Below are 20,834 nucleotides of genomic sequence, written 5' to 3'. Positions count from 1 at the left end.
TCACCCAGCCTGAAAACATCCAGGGAAAGCTGTGTGAAATTCTTGAGTTGTTGTTCCCAATTACAGCTCGAGGATTGTGAAAACCACCCCAAGTTTAACAGAACAGCCACCCCAGAGCCTCTGTTCCTCAGGAACGTGGTGGTTTTGGGAAGGATTTAATATATCCTGCCACAAACCTGGCTGATGGGGAAAAAAGGTGACTTTGGGACAGTTTGGCACATTGCAGTGAGCAGGGGTGGGACAGTGATGGATCTGCTGGGAACCCAGCTGGAGAATCTGGTGGCACAGGACAAAGCCATGAATTTGTGGTGGGACAGGACGTGGCAGGAATGACACAGGAGCTGTTCCCAAACATGGGGATTCATCCACAAGGAGCCTCCCTAGCTCTGCAGGTCTGGGTTGATTCGAGGTGACAGAGAAGGTGGAAATTTGGGCTCCAACAGCAGCAGAAAGAAAACCCAGTCTCGACCCTGAGTGATGGCATTTGGTTTATTGGAGATGTGAGTTAAAAATCAGCATGATTCTAGCCCAACACATGGCAAAAAATTAGTAGGCAAATCTCTCTTAGTGACAGATTAACACTGTTCAGGATTTTTATCCAAATATATTAATTTTGTTTACAAACTCTTAAGTAACAATTAATTAGTGACATCAAATCAACTGCTGTATGTTCATCTGTGTATATATGGAGTAGCAGAGGGTTCAGGCAGAGCTGCAGAACTTGAATCTCGCCGTTGAAGAAGTGACAGGAATTAATTTTGGCACAGAACAATCAGTGAAACCACTCCCAATCACTGACTTGCGTGGAAGGACGATCCCAGCTCCAGGTCTGTCAACACAAGGATTTGCTGACTGGATGCATATCCACAAAACTGAGGGTTTCACTTAAAAACTGGCTCCCTTTTCAGCTGAAGGCCCAGCAGCTGATCCGGACTCGGCCCCGGATCCCTGCTCGGCACCGTGGCCCTCGGGAGCACAGAAATGTTTCACTTTCAGAGGCTGCCCGGGGAGCCACGTCAGGCGCATGTGGCAGGAAATGATTTCCTGGAGAAGGGATTTAAAGACAGATCTGACCATCCTGATGCAGCTCAGCCCCTGCTGGCAGGAAGGGTTGTTCACATGCACTTCCTTACCTGGGTTGGGATTTCATGCAGGAGCACAGTGTAGTCAAACTCAATAAAATCGTCTTTCCTGATCTGGGCAGGTGTTAAAAAGGAAAAAATTATCAGGAATACAGGTTTATATTGTTAAAATTTAATGTCTGCTGTGATTTACTGGAGCTCAGGGAAGGAGGTGAGCAGGGCCCTGTGGCTCTGGTTACTGGCTGCAGTGAGATGGGTTTTGATTGAGGAAAGATGGAATTAGGGGCCCTTCCTGCATGGAATGTTTGAGGACACCAAGAGCTGTGTGGCTCTGCAGCCTGTCTGCACTGAAACCAGGTGCTAATTAATTGAGTTTAACCCTCAACTACATTGGAGATTTGCATGAACCTCTCCTTCAGAGAGATGCTGAATAGCTGAGGAGCCAAGGCTGGATCCTGCCTGTGGATCCCAGCTGGCTGAGGGCTCTGGAAGTGCTGCTGGATGTGCTGCAGCCTTGGAGCTGCTGCCCAGCCCGGGCTGGTGTCAGGTGTGTGAGCAGGGGGCAGAGGCTGCTGGGCTCTGCCCAGGGGCTCAGGAACTGCAGCCCCTGCAGAAGCCACTGCTGCAGATCCAGGTCAGGACAATCTTCCCAGCAGAACCTGGCCAAAGTGCTCGTGCAGAGGTGGAGCTGCTGGTGAGGGGCAGGCCCTGGGATCTGGGGAATCCCTCTCAGAGCAGGGCTCAGTGCTGCCCCTGCCCCTCCTGCCCCACTCACCCACTGCCTCACGGACTTCACTTGGGCCAGGAAGTATCCCAAGGTCTCCGTGGACTTCTCCCACATGATGGAGCTGCTGCCAGCCACAGCCAGAGCCCACACTGGCTCCAGGGCAGGCTCAATGTTGCCATAGCTGTCTGCAAGGCAATGAGAAAGAGAAAATAATATTAATTCTGGCTGGGCAGCAGAAGAATGATGAACCTCAGAGCAGTTTTGCCTGGCACAGCACCATTCCTGCATGGGGCTGATGTGTCACAGGGTGGGGAATGATGCTGAACCTGCAGTCCCAGGGGAGTATAAAGTGTGGGACAGCTGACACTGCCAAGAGAGGGATCCCCATGATGAGGTGAGAAACCCAAAAATCCACAGTAATGGGAGTCCTTACCCAGCTGGGAGAAAAGATGGGATTTTTCCAGGACGGAAAAATTGTGTTGGTCATCCTCAGTGAGTTTCCAACCACAGCTGGGGAGGTGTGTGGGTTTGGGCACTTGTTATTCCTGGAGGACAACCTGCATTGATTTGACCTAGAAATGGTGTGGAGCTGCTTTTAAACCCAAACCACCCTCACAGGATGGGGCTGAGTGCCAGTGGTAAATCCTGAGGGGCTTTGTTCTCCCAAAAATCCCTGGGGAGGTGGGACTGCTCTGGCAGCAGGAGGGGCTCAGGGTGCTGCTGTCAGTAATGTGTCTCCTTTGCAAATGCTTGTGTCCTTCATGCCCTTTGAGATAAAGTGAAATACAGGTGAATATTTGGAGGAATATACCTGGAATGTTGTTTGCAGTTATTGGTTTGCTTTGGTGCCTGATCCTTTGGTAAAGTTTGTTGTCCTCCTCCTGGATTTCCTTCTGATCTTTGGTGTGGGAGCACTTGATGCTGACAACAGGACGAGACTTTTTCTTTGGAAAGAGCACTGTAGCCAGGCAGTTCCCAGCATCTTCCTGTCAAGGGAGGGTTTAAAAGTGTTCTTTTAATCAAGATTTTATCTACCAGCAACTCACTCTTTGAATGAAGCTGTTCAGGGGTTAGGAAAGTGTCAAGGAGGGTTTTATTTGTCTTTTTTCCAGGAATGAGGTTAAAACCACAAGAATAAAGGGATTTAACAGAAGGTTTTAATTAATGCTTGTCCTGCTTTCAGGACATGACAACGCTCCAAGTCATCTTGGAAATATGTTTGTGAGAGCTCAAAAAACAACTTTAATTGATAACAGGGACTTTCATTGTGCCAGCCTTGAAACAAAAATAATCTAAGGCTTCACAGTAAGTTCTGAAAATCATTTGAATTCCACAAAGTGTGTGTGAAGGAAGGGGGCAGTAAAATGCTGCTGACAGCTGGGGCAGAGTGAACAGAGAGGGGTGGAATTGGAAAGACCATGGAGCTGTCAACTCCTGATTCCCATTTTGGGGTGTGGACAGCAGGAAAATGGGGACCTGAGAGGGGGAACGGGGCCCAGCTGTCACCCAGCACAGTTCCACTCAGGCCTTGGGCTCCCTCAATGACTTGAGCAAGAATTCCCTTTGGGATTGAAGCCTGGTGATCACTCAGGTGAGCCCTGGAGCAAAGACAGGCAGGGAGGAGCAGAAAGGTCTTTCCATGGTGGCAGATCCATTTAGGACACACATGTTCCTGTTTTGGAGCTGCTGGAGTGGATTTAATGCCCAGGGTGAGGAGGAAGAGCAGGAACTCACCCCAGTCCTGTAGTCCTCAGTGCTGAACTGCAGGTAATACTTGTGGCCAGACTCTGGGATGTCCTGGAAGAGAGAAGATGGAGCCAGGAGTGGAATTAAAGCCTTTTGTGCTGCAAGGAGCTCTGAGGAGGGAAGGTCCTTCTGAAATTCACTGGTTTTGAGTGCAACATCACTGATTTTTAGTCTTTCCTGGTGTTTAAACTCAATCCTGGCTGTTTGCAGGACCCAAAGCAAAGCTTTGTGTTATTTATCTAACCCTGAGCCTTCCTGTTCCCAGCACACTTTTCCCAGGAAATGTCTAATGGTACAAGGTGAGTGAAGTTTCATACCCACAGCAGATCCTCAGCTCAGCACCTGCCTGTGGCACCTACACAGAGCTGGAAAATGCAGGTAAACAATTGCTTTAGTCACTCTATTTTTATAAAATCCCCTCCTGGAGCTTTAAGATGAGGCAAGTCCAGCGTGGAGCCAAATCTCACCATGACAGAGGTGCAGGAAATAGAGAGGATGAGCTCAGACTTTCTGATAATTTCTTTCTTCTCTGCATCCTCCTTCTCCCCTTCTGCCCTTTTTGTGTATTGCCTCAAACATTGTCCTCAAAGTCACAGTGGGACATGGGCAGAGTAGTGAAAGCTGACCTTCTGAAATGCAGGATCACCAAAGAAGGAGTGATTGCAATGGAATTAGGTTTAGAAGGGTCTCACCTCGTGCAATAACCACATTTAAGTCTGAGATTCTAACTGCTGTAAAGCCACCCAAGAGGTGTTATTGCTATGGTTTGCAACACCTCTAATCTGATTAAATTTGGGGATTTTTACAGTGACCCAGGTTTACTCCTGTGTATCATCAGTCCTGCAGAAGAGAAGCTGCAATAGTCAGCAGGACTTTTAAAAGAGCACAGAATTCTGTGTTTCTGGGAGTTTTGAAGCAGAGATTCCCTCCTGATTTGCAACCACTCCCCCACAGTACTGCTAGCAGCTACTACCACCCTACTACTGCTGCCTAGACAGCTTGCAGATGATGCAACACAGCTAAAACAAATATCTAGTCTGGTGTGAACACCTGAGCTCACCAGGGAGAAGCTCCATTTGGCACAAAATAATTGTACAAAAGTCTTTGTAGTCCCAAAGGAAAACTTTTATTTCCACAATTTTCCCTCACTCTCATCCCAAAATGCTGTTACCCAATCCCAGAGTGTGGGCTGAGCAGAGCTCAGGGATGTCTGGCAACCCCCAGGGAAGCAGCCAAAGATAAAAGTGTCCAAAAGGAGAAGAAAACAAGTGAGTAATTCATTTTTCCACTCAATATCTGGGTCACGGGATTATTTTACTTCTGGGCTCCAAATTACTGCAACTTTCCTGAAAGATTTTTAGTCCTGGGAAGGCCAAAACAGGAATTTCAGAGCAGCCTCACTGCAGGTTCCTGAGGAATCAGTTTCCAATCAGTTTCAATCAGTTTGCACTTCCCTCTCTCCCCACAGGCACAGAAAGGGAGAATCCCTCTCTCCCCACCTCCTGAGGAGGTTTCCATCTCTCCCCCTCTGTTTTCCCACCAGGATTTTCCCCTGGGATCAGTTTTTGCCTGGATCACTGGGCAGGGAGAAGCTGGGAAAAGGAGTCAGAGCTGCCCCTGCCGTGGCTTCTGCCTTTCCCACCCAACATGGGGCTCTGACTGTTGGACATTAAAAGAACATTTCTAATTGATTTCTGGTATCAGGCAGCAGAGCTGTGGTGTTGCTGTTGTGTCCAGCTGAGGCTGTGAAATGTCCACCTGGGTATTTGAAAACTGGATTTTCTAGTCCAATATAAGCAAATGTTGCACGAGGTCACCTGGCTTTTCCCTTTCCCCTTCACCTCCCTACTCCTGAATTAGGATTTCCAGGGCAGCTTGGGATGGGAAACTGCTCCAAAAGCTTCCCTTTCAATTCTGGGATCTTCAGCTGGCACAAACCAATGCTTCATTATCAAAAGTCTATTTTAAAGTGCAGGACAACAACTCCAGGAGCTGCTATTTCCTAGAAGATCCTCACTCAAGAAAAAATAAGGGACAACAAAAACCATCTGCATCCAACAGCAAGGTAAGGATTATTCCAGGTTTGGCATTTCGTTGCCAGGAAAGAAAGTCTCATTTTACCTGAACTTGAAAGATCATTCCCATCTAAGAGAGTTCCAGTCCTGTTTCCAATTACCAGTTTCACCAGCTCATGGGCTAATAAAGTTAGTATTAAATTACTGTGCTCATTATTAAATTCCACTAAAAAATTATCCTGACTTTATGAGATCCTGTAATAGAGTGACCAATAGGAAATTAGCCCACTTTCAAAAATAATTGTAAACCAGACAAACCTAAGAAAATACCCCAATCCCAACATTTCTGCCTCTTGCCTTCACGTAATACAGCAAATTCCTTGCAGGAAATGCTTTTCATTTTTTTCCAGGGGAGGACAGGAAAGAAGGAAGTGCCCACTTTTCGTGCATTTCTCCTCTTGTTTTCACAGAGTGTGCAAAAAAAAAAAAAAAAAAAAAAAAAAGGAGGGGAGGGAGATAAACCAGGGAGCTCCTACAGCACCCAGCACTGAGGAAATAAGGAGCAATTTCACTTCTCTATAATGAGCCAAATATTTTCCTTCCTGTATGAGGAAGCAGGTGGCTGATGGGGGGGGTGGAAAAACCCCTTTCCCTCCCTACAAATATTCACTTATTCTTCAGCCAGGCACAGGTGTTTATATAAGGAAATATTTACATGTAGACATATGTAAAGTGCCCAGGAAATACAGAAGGAGCATGTATACTTGTGGAGAGTATAAAATAACTGAGAATTCCTGTCATATGTGTTTGTAGCAATTTCACAGGAAAACTTCAATATCCCAGGAGCACTTCCATTCTCAGCACCCAATAATCTCTGTAACACAAGGGCTGCATTAATTAATGCATCCCAGATATTCCTGGTTGGTTTGGAATATTTTTTTGGAAAGGGGAGATTTAACACTACACCCTCTTACTAAGCTTTAGGAGCTGCACAGGACAAGTAGTGGAAAATCTCCAGATCCTGGAAAGGATCCAGTGGAACCCAGTGCTGCCTTTGGCACCTCACACTGGGAACCCAGAACAAGCAGCCCTTGCTCTCAGGAGCTGCCCAGCAGAATCCAGGATGCCAAATTTGTTGTTCTGGGAATCCAGAACAAGCAGCCCTTGCTCTCAGGAGCTGCCCAGCAGAATCCAGGATGCAGAATTTGTTGTTCTGGGAATCCAGAACAAGCAGCCCTTGCTCTCAGGAGCTGCCCAGCAGCAGGAGCACAGGGCTGGATTTAAATCCCTTTGCTCTCCAGGAAGGTGGTGCATTCCTTCCAGGATCTACAGCCCGGGACAAACATTCCCCAGAAGTTTTTGCCCGATCCTGTACTTTCAGAAAGTGAATAAGCTGTAAAAAACCCCCAAACCTGGAGGAGGAGAAGGGCTGCAGCCCAGTACCACCTCGAGCATCCCTGGTAAGCTCCCCATGACGGGAAGGCTCTGTCCCCGTAGCTGCTCTTCCCTGGGAGTCCTGTCCCGTTCTGCCACTTCGGTGCCATGTGATTTTTATAAGATTAAGGTATATTTTCTGGTGGGAACTGCATCGCCTTTAGATGAAGCTTGTGGTATGAGGGAGGGACTGCGGGACAGCAGCTCCTGAGGAGAGCCAGGGGTCCCACGAGGGACGAGGCTGTGGGACAGCGGTCCCTGAGGAGAGCCGAGGTCCCTGAGGAAGGGGAGAGGGGAAAGCGGTCCCTGAGAAGAGCCAGGGGTCCCTGAGGGGAGCCAGGGTCCCTGAGGAAGGGGAAAGGGGACAGCGGTCCCTGAGGAGAGCCGGGGTCCCTGAGGAAGGAACAGATGGACAGCGGTCCCTGAGGAGAGCCGGGGGTCCCTGAGGAAGGGGAGAGGGGACAGCGGTCCCTGAGGGGAGCCAGGGGTCCCTGAGGAAGGGGAAAGGGGACAGTGGTCCCTGAGGAGAGCCGGGGTCCCTGAGGAAGGAACAGATGGACAGCGGTCCCTGAGGAGAGCCGGGGTCCCTGAGGAAGGAACAGATGGACAGCGGTCCCTGAGGAGAGCCGGGGTCCCTGAGGAAGGAACAGATGGACAGCGGTCCCTGAGGAGAGCCGGGGTCCCTGAGGAAGGAACAGAAGGACAGCGGTCCCTGAGGGGAGCCGGGGTCCCTGAGGAAGGAACAGAAGGACAGCGGTCCCTGAGGAGAGCCGGGGTCCCTGAGGAAGGAACAGATGGACAGCGGTCCCTGAGGAGAGCCGGGGTCCCTGAGGAAGGAACAGATGGACAGCGGTCCCTGAGGAGAGCCGGGGTCCCTGAGGAAGGAACAGATGGACAGCGGTCCCTGCGGGGACCCGGCTGTCCCCGAGGATGGGCAGCGGCTTTTAAGGGACGCGGGAAGGCGCCGGGTGCCCTGCGTGGGAAACGCGCTCAGCTCAGTTACATATACCAGTACTAAAGTGATAATTACTGTTAATTACACTTTCCCAGTGCCCCTTTACACCCCGCCGGCTCCCTGCTTACCTTCAGCGTAGCTTTGCGGACCTGCCCGAGCGCCCTGAGCCCGCCGAGGGATCCCGCCTGGAAGTTGCGGTACTGCAGAGCCACCCGCGCCGCCGCCGCGGCCGAGCGGCTGCCGGGCTCCAGCTGCTGCACGGCGAGGCTGCCCCGGGGGAAGGCGAGCGCCAGGAGCAGCAGGAAGGCGGGCGGTGAGGCGCGGAGCCCCGGCAGGGCGCGGAGCCCCGGCATGGTGCGGGCAGCGGCGGGCACTGGGGCGGGCTCGGCCCCGCTCCCGTACAAATAGCGGGGCCCGGCCCGCTGCTCCCGCCCGCCCTCCGCCCGCTGCCAGCGCCCGCCGGAGGGCCCGGCCCGGCGGCGACTCCCCTTCCCTCAGCCCTCCCACCCCGGAGCCCTGCGGGCTGAGGGGACTTGAGACGGACCGGGGTATTGAGGGGAGGCAGGAGGGTTTGAGGGGCTCTGAGGTATCTGAGGGGAGCCGGGGGAATTTGAGAGGGTCTGAGACTTCCGAGGGGAGCCAGGGGGGTTTGAGGGGTGTCAGGTACCGAGCGGAGCCAGGGGAACTTGAGGGGGTCTGAGGTTCCTGAGGGGAGCCAGGGGAACTTAAGGGGTGTCAGTATTGAGGGGGGCCAGGGGCACTTGATGGGGACCAGGGGTTCTGTGAGGAACCAGGAGGATTTGAGGGGGACTGAGGACTTGGAGGGCAGCCAGGGGACCTCAGAGGGACCAGGGGTTTTAAAGGGAGCCAAGGGAATTGAAGGCAGCCAGAGGAGCTTGAGGGGGGACCAGGAGTTCTGGGGGGTCAGAGGGATTTGAGGGGTCCTAAGGGAAGCCAGGGGGACTCAAGGGGTATCAGGGGATCTGAGAGGAGGTGAGGGGGACTGGGGGTGCTTGAGGAGGGCTGGGAGCCAGGGGGACCTGCAAATTGCTGGAACTGGACAAGGACTGGGGGTTCTGAGGGGAGCCAGGGGCACTGAAGGGTTTGTCTGAAGGGAACCTGCAGCTCGAGCCAGATGTGCAATCCTGACACAGATCAGAGCACACACAGGTAATGGTTGGAAAAACACACTTAGCTCCTTCTTAGCGTTACCACAACTCAACACCTCCCAAAAGACCAGAGCCTTGCTCAGACCATGGCACGCTTTGCCTGGGACACAGCTGAAATATTCCAAATACAATGCACAAAAAACATTCATCTCTGGGATAAATCTCACTTAGTGAAGTTTTTGGAACCAGTATAGTCATGTCTTGGTAACATGAAGAAAATCAACAGAGAGAGCAGCCAGATTCCCTTAAAATGATGTTTGGGATACAAGTGGGCTTGTTGCCTTGCTCCTCCTGGAAGCATCTCCTTTGGAGAGACTGAATGTGGTAAAATGTAAAAGGCTGCAGCACTTCCTGTGTTAAAAAAGCTGATTTTTAATGACCTGCTCTATTACCATCCCAGCAGACAGGGGTTTGTATGTGCAGCTGGGAATCTATTTTTGTGCTCTGCATGAGTATTGCGGCAGGTTTCTGGGCTGAGGCCTCAGAGAAGTAAATCAAAACTAAATCAAAACTCTGCTTAAGGACTCAAACTGTCTCCTGTGGAGCTTAAAGTCTCTTTTTATTACTGGAATGCTTTTTCACACAACTGGAAGTTTAGTGTTTCTGAGGCTTTCCTAAGTGAGGGAAAGAATTATTACAGTAAAGGTATAATATCATTCTTTATTACAGTTTTTTTACATCACCCAGCTAACTTTCCTGAATTTGTTGATTATGGTTTTCCCTCCTGAAATAGATTAATTAACAGTTTGTATCTTTTCATGCCAGGCTGAAGGGGGCTTGGAACAACCTGGACTAGTGGAAGGTGTCCCTGCCTGGTGCCCAGGCTAGCTGAAGGATGATTTTTTCCTTACTGGGACATGTGCCCTGTTTGTCTCCAATATTTTTCTGCAGGAAACCAACATTTTCTCGTTTATCCTCGCAGTGGTGGCAGCGCTGGTGTCCCTTTCAGACTGAAATCCAGAGGCTGATTGCCCTTCCTGGCACTGGGAGGGGTCGGGCAGTGCCGGCCGTGTCCTGCTGTCCCCTTCCTGCCCTTCCTGCGCACGCTGGGTGTGGGACGAGCGCCGAGGCTCCCGTGGGAGCGCAGGAAGCGCCGATCCATGGAAAGGCGAGCAGGGATGGCCGGTGAGGAGCCTTTGGTGCAGGATGTCGGGGAGGGTGGGGCGGGAGCGGCTTCTCCCGCTCACGCTGCTCAGGGAAGGAGTTAAACCCACCCTGCGCAGGGGTTTCACACTCACAGCTTCGGTGGTGAGGCTGTTTTTTAAAAAGAGATAAAGCCCCTAAATGCGGCTTGTGACAAGAAGCCTGCCAGGCTCAGAGCCTGGCCCTGGGACGCTGCCCCCATCCCTGACTTTGGATGCACTTCCTTTCCCCTCGCGTTCTCCTCCTTTTCCTGCTGTCCCAGTGACAGGGCAGTTTCCTTCCTCCCGAGGGCAACCCGGAGGGTCTGAGTAACCGAGAGTCAGCGTAACAAGGGCACTCTGCCCCTGTGACAAAGCAGCGACAATCCCAGGAGAGTGTCCTACGCTGCTGCAGAGGTAATGGTGCCGTAATCTGCCGTTCATCTGAATTTACAAAACAATTTGACTTGGAAAAAACAGAGTTCATGTGTTGAACAGGTCCAGGTCAAGGCTGGGGCATCTTTGTAAATGTGTACGAGCACAAGATTTTGTGCTTCGACAACATTTAGGAAATGTATTTCTTTTAAGCTCTGAGGGTTTTGGACCCTTAAAAGCTGGAAGTGTATCCTCCAAGAGCCAAGGTTGCTTCAGGCTCTTTGGTGAGGGTGAAGTAAAGCTCTGCCGTGTGTCAAAGCTGAACCAAAGGAGCTGAGGTGAATTACCTGACCTGGAGGGATGCATCCACTGCTGGAGTGAGTGCTGAGGATGATCAGAGCGATGGAGCAGCTCTGCTGGGAGGAAAGGCTGGAGAATTGGGATTGCACAGCCTGGAGAAGCTTTGGGTGACCTCACTGTGGCCTCATCTGAAGGGGCTACAAGAAGGATGGAGTGGGACTATTTCCCAGGGATGGAGGGACAGGACACAGGGAATGGCTTCCCACTGCCAGAGGGCAGGGATGGATGGGAGATTGGGAAGGAATTCCTGGCTGGGAGAGTGGGCAAGCTCTGGCATAGGGTGCCAAAAGAAGGCTGCCCATGGATCCCTGGCAGTGCCCAAGGCCAGGCTGGACATTGGGGCTGGGAGCACCTGGGACAGTGGGAGGTGTCCTTGTCCATGGCAGGGGTGGGGCTGGATGGGATATAAGGTCCTTCCAACCCAAACCATTCCATGATTCCATGATTCTGTATATTCTGGTTAATTAGAATGTGCTGCAGGGGAGTTTTGTCCTTTACAGTATTTTCCCTTCTCACCCCACATCATTTGCTGCAGCCCCAAGGAGGACAGAGCTGGTGCCAGTTCCATCTCAGAGCCTCTTTCCCTGTCCCCTTCTCCATCCCCTGTAGGAACCAGGACATTCTGGGAAGCTCCCAAGGTTTGCATCACACTTCTGCCACAGCTCACTTGGACCCTTTGGAACTGGAAACAAGGCTTGGTTCAGGCAGTGGCTCTAAAAAGCATTCTGAGGTTTGCATTTTCCTTTTTCATACATGAAGTGCTTGTTTAGAGGCCATTTATTCCTAATTAGTTTCATATTTGGAGGCGATTTCTATATCCCCTGTATACACCAGACCTCACTGGCTCACAATCATTACCAGCTGACTGTAATTCAATACAGTGAATTTGGACAAAATTCACTTTATTTGGTTGTGCAACTTTTCCAGTTTTAACTTCACCATCTTGTAGTAGTTATGAACAAGTTCTGTTACTTGACTTTAACTGATTTGGGATTTATTCTCAATAATTAATCCCAAGAATTTATTTTTAATTACTCTCCAAACATTTTGCTGGCTAAATCAAGAACTGGTCACCTTTTAATGCATTGCTGGACTGATCTTACCTATAGGAATAAAATATGGGTATTGATTTAGTGAGGCTCATTTTTTCCAGGAAAATTTGGGTTTGAAGGCTTCTGATTACTTTAAATCACAAATAGGATTTTTTTTTTTTTAGAAATATTTGTATTTTGTGTCAGCAGCAGTTCTGTCACTCCAGGCCCTTACAAATTGTCTCTCTTCATCTTTCCTGTAGCTCATTTCAGGTACTGGAAGGCCATAATCAGGTCACCTCAGCACTTGACTTTTAAGGGACAAGATTTAAGTCAGCCAGGAAGCTCTGGTAACACCTTCTGGCCAAAACCAAGCTCATTGATTATTTTGTGTATGTTTATGTTGGGTTTAAGATGTGTGCCAAGGTCCTGCACAATTGAAATGACCCCAGGAAGTTTCTGAGCTCTCTTAGCTGCTGTTCCCACTTTTCCAGTGAATTATCCATCTGTGCTTCTGCTGCTGTTGCTTGGAGGCTCCTCCAGCCTGAAGGCTGATGGTGTGAAGTCACCTTTAATGCCCCATTTCATTCAGTTTGGTGTTTTTACTGTGTCAAACCAATACTTCTGTAGTGTCAGACTTTCCCACTCAGAAAAATCCCCTTGTGAACCCAGTGAAACAGAGAAGCACAGAAACTCCAAACATGTCAGCATTTACAGGATCCTCTTTTATTGCACTTCCCCAAATGTTGTTTTGCAAGGAAATTGGAATAAATCTGCCATGACCTTACCCAGGAAAGTGAGAGGACATGGATTATAAACAGGGAGTCAATCATTGCAGATGGTCACAGTGATACTGATGTTGGAGAGAGACACAGAACATTGGCAAACCTCTTTGGGATAATTTCCTTTGAATCCTGGAGCTGCTATGGAACAGAGAAACCTTTCCAGACAAACAAATCCCTTCCATGCTCAGTGAGATCCTATCACCCAGAGCCAGGAATAAACATGGGCAGTAAATAATCCCTGTTAATAACCTGAAATCACCGTGTTGCCTCGTGAAACTGTAACAAAAGCATGTGGGATCATGCTCAGGCCTGTTTAAAAACAAACAGTAATTAAAGCAGCCCTTTGGAGCTGAGCTGCTGAGGGGAATATTTGCTTTTGGAGTGCTTGATGGCTGTCACAGGGGAGCTCAGCTGGGATGTTTGGTTCTTGGACAGCTCTTGCAGCAGTTTTGCCTCTCCAGAGATGTTTGGGCAGATCCCTAAAAGATGGGAATCTGAAATGAAGCCTCTACAGCACTGTTCAGGTGGAATCCCTGGCAGATGATGGATGTGGAGGCACAACCCCTCACCTCACAAAACTTTAATTTGTTTGAGGCTAATATTTGCTTACCTGATAGCAATAAAAATCCCCTTGTAATGCTGACTTTTTGACACTGATTCTGTAAAGATTCAGTACACGTCCCTGTGAAAGGGTTGCAACAGCACAATAACTTGGGAGGTGTTTGGTTGCACAATGTTTGGAGAAGGCATTAAATATTTGCACAACAAGGGATGTTTGAAATAAGGTGAGGACAGCAGAGGGATTCTCACCAAAATTCCTCAGCTTTGTCTCAGCAGGCACCCCTCTCTGCAAGGTGACAGTGGCCGCTCAGAGAGGAAGGAATTTCCCATGTCCTGCTCACTGGGTCCCCTTTTCCAGGAGCTGGGGATGCTGAGCTCTGAGGTTCCTTTCATCAAAACCCAGAAGGGACAGAAACCCCTGTGGGGACAGCCTTGCACTGTCACTGCTCTGGGCACACCTCAAAGGTGATCCCAACATTATTGATTTCATAATTGTTAACATCTCTTAGACAAAATAAAACATAAAAATATTCCTCATTGAGACCTTCCTTGAGTAGCTGGGGATGTTATTTAGAGTGGAGAACAGGTAGAATTTATTGTTCATTCTGTTCTGAGAAGAATTTGTGTTGCAGGGAGATGAATTAACTTAGATGAGGTGTTTTATCTTCACATACAAATTTTGTACTTAGGTTTTTTAAAGGTTTGCTCAAAGTTAAACACTTACAGCCTGTATTTATGTCAGTAACTACATAAATTACTCAGGGAGTTATTCATTCAACTTGATGATGTTGGAGATCTTTTCCAGCCTTAATGATTTCTGGGATTCTATTACCCAATTTTCAGCTCACCCTATAAAATGTGTGATGACAATTCACAGGTTTTTAATGTTACTCTTCTGCAGGATTTCCAGTAACCAGGTGATTGAAGCAGATCGAGCACCCTGACAGCAGGAAAGGCAGGTTATTCTTCAGGACCCCCTACAATTATTTCACGGAACAAATCAAAATCCACATTGTGATTTGTTTGTACTGCAAAGTTCATACTTGGTTATTGTAGGCACCACTCCTGGGACTTAAAAATCAACCAGGATTACATTTTAGTCTGAGTATTAGATGGACATGGAATTAAAACATCAGAGCAGCTATGTCCAGTTATTTACGGAATTAATGTATATAAAATCTCATTTCCATATTGACGAATGGTTTGGTTTCTCTTATCTCTCATTGGTCAGTGAATTATCTCACAATAATCTCATTTTCTTGCTTGTGATTAGCAATAACTCCTCCTTTGTTCTTTTCTGCATCACTGTGTGTTCCCAGAACTTCTGAGAAAAAGATCTTTTTCCCCTGGATTAGTCACGGTGTTTGGACAAACATGGCCTTGTTTCCTCAAGAAATGTATCAGCACCGCTGTGTTTATTTCTCCACAGCCTTAACCAGCAGGAGGATGGGGGAGCCCAGCTGAACATTTGGATGAAAAAATCTGGTGAAATATCAGCTTTTGCAAAGTTCAGTGTGGGCAGTGTGGTGCTTTTCATGAGTGTTGGAGTGCCTGGCCAGTGTTGATCCTGTACAAACTCCAAGGGACGGGCGAGAGCTGTGAGCTCAGCGAGGCTTTGATCCAGCCAGCAGCTGCCCAAAGGACTTCCAAACATGTCAGGCTCAAGGAACAGCTTGTGGAGAGCAGGAGAGGGGCACAGGCATTCCCAGCAGCTTTCATTCCCCTTGGAGGCACTCCAAGGAGAAAGCTCTTCCACTTTGATCCCTGGGAAAGGGAGGAGTTGGTGTGATCTGGCAGAGCTCCCCCACCACATCAACAGCCCCATCCCAGGGAGGGAGTGACCAGGGCTGTGCTCACCATCCCCTGTGCTCCACTGGGGGAATGGACCAGGAGTGCTGAATGGGCACTCATGTTTACTGCTTTTCCTACAGAGGGAGAGTTTTCAGGAGAGACAGCAAAGTGGGAAGAGTTTCATGTCTGAATGTCTATTTAATGTCTAAAATGTGGTTCTGGCTTGGAAAATGGGCCTTTGGTACCTTCAAATGTTTGCAGAATCATGGAATTCCAGACTGGATGGGCTGGAAGGGGCCTTAAATCTCTCATTCCCAGCCCTGCCATGGGCAGGGACACCTCCCACTGTCCCAGGCTGCTCCAGCCGGGCCTGGGACATGTCCAGGGATCCAGGGGCAGCCACAGCTGCTCTGGGATTTCCATCCCAGCCCTTCCCCACCCTCCCAGGGAAGGATTTGGGTTATAATATTAGGCTTTGGATTAAAATATAAAACCATGTCCGGGATGGGTTTGTTAATTTTTTTTCCCCCAAAGAAAAACAGCCTTCAGACTTATGGAATTTTATTCTTACAGGTATTGGTGTTACAGAATGTGCTAGAATATTTGTGTGGATGAAATGAATGAAATTAACCCAGATAAATAGTTAAGAGCCTGGTGCTATAATTTTTTATTAAATATAGATCTCTTTAAATTGACAATATGTTCACAAACAACACAGTGCCACATATATATAAATTATAAATAAATATAGATATTTATTTAGTGAGAGAGGTGTAACCCATGATTGAAGTGATATTGTAGCTGAATCCCTGATATCATCCACCTTTCCCTCTGAAAGGATTTTTAATTGAGTATTTAATTGTCCAAACAAATAGAGAAAGTTTAAGGGAAATTCTTACATAAAGGAAAAAGGGAGAACTTTCCCTTTTTTCTGTGTAAGCCATTGCAGAGTTTCCCTGCAGAAAGCTCCAACCTGTATTGACATTTTGGTTTCCTTTTTTTCCCTCATCCTGGCTGCCCTTGATTCCAGAGGAGAACAATGGGAGGGCAGTGAGTGCCGAGGGTATTTCAAGCACAATCATGGGAAATGCTCCCATCACCACAGAGCCCTTTTCCTTGCCCTGCTGGATCCTCTGGCTGTGCTCAGCCTCTGGCTCCAGAGCCTCTTCCCCAGGGGAATGGTTAACAGGGAAAACTCCTGTGTTGTAGTGGCACTGCTGGAATGCACAGGGACACCTCAGCCACGGCTCAGGATCCTTTCCTGCTGCATTCAGAAGGTGCTGCTGGGGGAATTACACCGATTTTAACAGCTCCAAAGGTCAGAGATTTATTCTTAGTAAATTGTTCTTCCCAGCATTCTTAAATCTAATGATCAGCTTTCCAGATTTGTAGTGATGGCAGGATTTGAGAGGCAGCAGATACTTCATTTACAGCTAAATTTGATTCAGGTTTGATTTGCCATTTCATAGCAAGTCTTAAAAAGGAGGGGAGTGATATTAATATTTCACATGGCTGGGAGAGGAAATGCCTGGCAGTCCCAGGGGAAGAGTCACAGCACCTGTGCTGAACTCACCCAGATTTTTGGCAGGAATGATCTAATTGCTCATTGTGAATGGAACAGAAAACAATTCTGACACAAAACAAGAGAAACCTGGCTCAGGAGGTGCCATCACTGCAGTCAGAGAAGGTTTCAATGAGCTGGAGGAGGTAACAGAAATAGGTTGTGTATTAAAAGAAATGTCAGGGGGTAGAAGATCAATACCAAAAATCAAACCAAATCAATCTTTCCTTCTTTTATTTTTGCTGTGTTTCCATATTTCCATTTGCTGTGTTTCTTTTCCAAAGCAAGGAAGGGGCAGGAGTTTAGAAGAGTCTGGTTCAGGTCAGTCTTGCTAATAAAGCAATTTAGGTTTCCCTAATCAATCTGTTTAATTAACTAAAAATGCAGAATTTAAGAAGCTGTTGGATGGTTGTGCATTTTTCTGCAACTGGTTGCAGGAGACTTTTCCAGACTATTGGCTGAAGTCTGGGGGTGTCCATCCTGGAGAAGAGAAAGATCTGGGGAGATTTAACTGGGGCCTTCCAAGGCTTGAAAGAGCTGGAGAAGGACCTTGGACAGGGACCTGGAGTGTCAGGACCAGGGGGAATGGCTTTAAACGAAAGGAGGAGAGATTTAGATGGGATCTTGGGAAGGAATTCCTCCCTCTGAGGGTGGGGAGGGGCTGGGCTGGAATTCCCAGAGCAGCTGTGGCTGCCCCTGGATCCCTGGCAGTGCCCAGGGCCAGGCTGGACATTGGGACAGTGGGAGGTGTCCCTGCCATGGCAGGGTGGGGCTGGATGAGCTTTGAGGCCCTTCCATCCCAAACCATTCCATGATTCCAGGCCAAAGAGAACCTGGTTATGGAGCCAGCAGTGTCTGGGGGCAAAAGCACCTTCCCAGCTGTTGATCAGAACAGGAATTTCAGACATTTTATCCCTGTTTCTTCTTGCTTATCCCTTAGCTGAGAGGTGATGGGGACAACCAGCAGGAGCATCCCCAAGCCCTAGGAGGGGGGAAACTTTGGGAGTGGGACACTTTGGGAATGGGATACTTTTGGAATGGGATTCTTTGGGAGTGGGATACTTTGGGAGTGGCACTTTTATACCATTATTAGCTTTGAGGCTTATCCTGAGCCAACAGAACCAACAATAAATTGTCACTTCAGGGCCAGCATTTAGTGCCAGCTCAGAGAAATGCAGGATGGCTGTGGCAGGTATTAAACACCCCTAATAAACCCTGGAGGAGGATCCCAGGGTAACAATGCCTGCTTGCCAAATCTGTTTGCAGAGTGCACAAAGCAACGAGGGGAACATTGCAGCAGCACAAAGGTTTCCTTGCAGATCCAGCGCAGGCTGCTGCGTCAGCAGAGCTGTTTGTGGTGCTTTTCTTCCAGCCCCAAAGTGGGATTGGGCCAGGCACTGCATCCATGGGGATGCTGTGGCTGTAGGAAGACCCCCAGCCAAGGCCCCCAGGGAGCCAGTTTGCTGACTCATCTAATTTTCCTCATTTCCTTGAAGAAGTCTGTGGAGAGCAGTGACTCATCCAGGCCCTCTTCCCAGTCCCGTGGGATGTGTGTTTGTTTCCCATTTCCTGGAAGCACTTGGTGTTTGGGGAAGGTTGCTGGGCCACAAGGGAGGAGCTGCTGGACACCATCCACAGCCACTCTCAGGCATTTTCTGCAGGGTGGAACTCCCTGAGAATCCCAGCCCTCCAGCTTGGTAGGGAAATCACTTTTCCTTTAGGGCACACAGGGTGTGAGGCTGGCTCTGGGAAATATTCCCACGGAAGAAAGGCTGGGAATGTGCTGACATCAGCACTGCTCTTTCAGGTGTCAGTGTAAGAAGCTTATAAAAAGCTTCAGTTTTGCTTGGTGAGCAGAAAGTGCAGGAAAATGGGCTGGGAACGTGTGGAGTAGAAGCTGAAATGATGTTGGGACGGCTCGGGCTCGAGGCAGGAATGCTCAGCAGGGAAGGAACAGGCAGCCTTAAAAGGAAAACTTGAGCATGTGAATTCTAGGAAAAAAATGATACCAAGCTGATGAATTATGACCAATTTGCAGTGTTACTTTGTTGAAGTGACTTTGGAAAAGAAGGGTTTGGATTCCTGAGGATGCAGATTTGGAAGCCCTGACTGCCAGAGCTGTGATCTGAGTTTTGGGGGTGGCGCCATCCCTCCTCCCCAGCAGCACCAGAGCAGGGATCAGATATGCTTGTCCCACCCCTTATCTCCAGTGCATCTGCTGGCTCTAATTCCCTGCAATAATCAGATTTTAAGGAGCTTTAAAAGCCCTCATCAGTTGTTTCTCCTCTTCTGGTGGGGATGTAAACTCAGAGGAGCCAAGCAAAACACGCCAGTGGCTGCCAGGCTTGGGCAGAGCCCGAGGGGCGCATTCCCAAAGGAATGAGGGCTCCTTTCCCAGCAGGCTCCATGTCAGCTGCATCCAGGGAATTCAGCTGGGGGTGCTGGAGCCAAGGCTGCCCCAAAGCTCTTATTGTTGGAGTGGAACATAAGAAGTGTGAGTTCAGAGTTTGCCAGCAAACTCAGACAAGGAAGCAAACACTCCAGCTGCAGGATGGGATGTCCTTACTTGGCCTGGCTCTCTAAAGCAGGATTTTTATCTGTTCCCTTTCCTGAGTTCAGTTTTCCCTCCCCATTTTCCATTCCCTATTGCTTTCCCGAGCCATGCCCTTGGCACTTGTTGTCAGATGTCAGATATTTGAACTTGGAGCTGTATTTTCTATGAATGCTTTGTGGTTGTGGATCTCAAATTTCCAGGGGAAAAAGAAAACCAACCCAAAAGCTGTATTTGCCTTCCAGATAAGAGAGAAAAAGAAAACTTCATTTCTTTTCTCTTCAATTTCTTCTAATCTGACTTCATCTCCTGGTTCCCATGGAGGAATGGTGGAGTCCCCACGCCTGGAAGAGTTTAAAAATCCTGAGGATGTGGTTTAGTGCTGGTTTAACAGCTGGACTGGTGGTCCTAGATGTCTTTTCCAACTTTAGGGATTCTGGGATGATTCTAAAAGGACAAAGAGCTTGTGGTTCAAAAGGGTTTCAGCTCCTCTGAGTGTAACCAAAGCAGATTCCACAGCAGCTGTGTGTGGCCAGGCCAGCATGGTGGGATTTCCTCCCCATCCAAGGAGATATTGGTTTACATGTGCAATTCAGTAATTTAAATATTAATATCATTGGGAATGTTGTTCCCAGTGGAAGCAGGGAGAGGTAAAATCCCATGTGGCCTCCCACATCTCTGGGATCCATTCCTTGTGCTGTTGGTAAGGGCTGGATGGAACTCAGGATTTGCCTAAATGGAAAAGGTAAATATAGAAATAAACCAAGCTGTGAGGGAAAGGTTATCCAAGCACAGCCCAATTTCCACTAAAACCATCTGAGAACTTGCTTTACTCGTTTCCTTCTGCTCAAACCAGGTTATTTTCAAAGAATTCTGTTCTTTTCCTCCTTTTCAAGGACCACGTGGAGCCCAGGAGCAGCTGGGACTCGGGTGGTGAAAGCACAGCACCATTTCCCTGCCTTCAGGGAAGAAGGTGAGTCCTGGGGGTCCCCTAAGAAATGACAACATTTTCCAAGCCAGGGAAGCTGGAATGACCTTTCCTTGAAACTCTGGGCTAGGAATAATCCCCTTCACGTTTCCTGAGTGGGGATGAGCTGGCTGTGGTGCCAGGAAAGGTGAGGGGAGTATTTCAGTTACTCACCTGGAGCACTTGTATTTATTCACTTGTCATTTATGGGGAACAACGTGAACCCTCTCATTTCCTTCTCCCAGGCCATGAATAATATTGAGGAAATTGTTTGCACTTGGAAACCACAAGGTGGGGAGGTCAAGGATATAAAAATGCAAAGAATTGTAATCTGTGCATGAAACTGTGAAATCGAGTGTTGAGCAAGATGCTTTTAAAGGAAACAATATATTTTCAGAATTAGATCACAAGGGATTTTTTTTTTTTTGCTGTGCAGAATAATTTCTCATTCACTCTTTGAAGGAAATGAAAAAGAAAATTGCATTTCATCTCCCTCTCCAGCCCCTTACTTTAACAAATACTTAGGCAGAATTTCTTGTCCTCTAATTTGAATTATCAGTTTATGAAATGTTTTTTTCCTCCCCTCTCCAACTTGTTTCCAAT

At 48.4% G+C, this 20,834-nt stretch overlaps 1 protein-coding gene across 1 annotated transcript; it reads right to left on the bottom strand.

Moving 5' to 3' along the window:
* Positions 1–483: 483 nt before the first annotated feature.
* LOC311157443 (ovocalyxin-32-like) lies at positions 484–8,413 on the bottom strand. Its single transcript, XM_084212148.1, has 6 exons — positions 8,088–8,413; positions 3,544–3,606; positions 2,621–2,795; positions 1,858–1,994; positions 1,134–1,196; positions 484–1,044 (listed from the first exon to the last, which is right to left on the bottom strand). The coding sequence occupies exons 1-6, from the start codon at positions 8,310–8,312 to the stop codon at positions 886–888; spliced, it is 822 nt and encodes a 273-aa protein (XP_084068274.1). The 5' UTR covers positions 8,313–8,413; the 3' UTR covers positions 484–885.
* Between the last annotated feature and the right edge of the window lie 12,421 nt (positions 8,414–20,834).

This window comes from Fringilla coelebs, assembly GCF_963513975.1.
Source record: "Fringilla coelebs genome assembly, chromosome: 10".
Lineage (NCBI taxonomy): Eukaryota > Metazoa > Chordata > Aves > Passeriformes > Fringillidae > Fringilla > Fringilla coelebs.
This window is presented reverse-complemented; position numbering and strand designations above follow the sequence as displayed.

What these genes read in the sequence shown, in the direction of transcription:
- LOC311157443 (XM_084212148.1), bottom strand. Translation starts at nt 8,312, where the DNA reads ATGCCGGGGCTCCGCGCCCTGCCGGGGCTCCGCGCCTCACCGCCCGCC. An exon ending in TCCGCAAAGCTACGCTGAAG is followed by an intron (nt 3,607 to 8,087) that starts GTAAGCAGGGAG and finishes TCTCTCTTCCAG; the next exon opens with GACATCCCAGAGTCTGGCCA. An exon ending in AACTGCAAACAACATTCCAG is followed by an intron (nt 1,995 to 2,620) that starts GTATATTCCTCC and finishes ATTGCCTTGCAG; the next exon opens with ACAGCTATGGCAACATTGAG.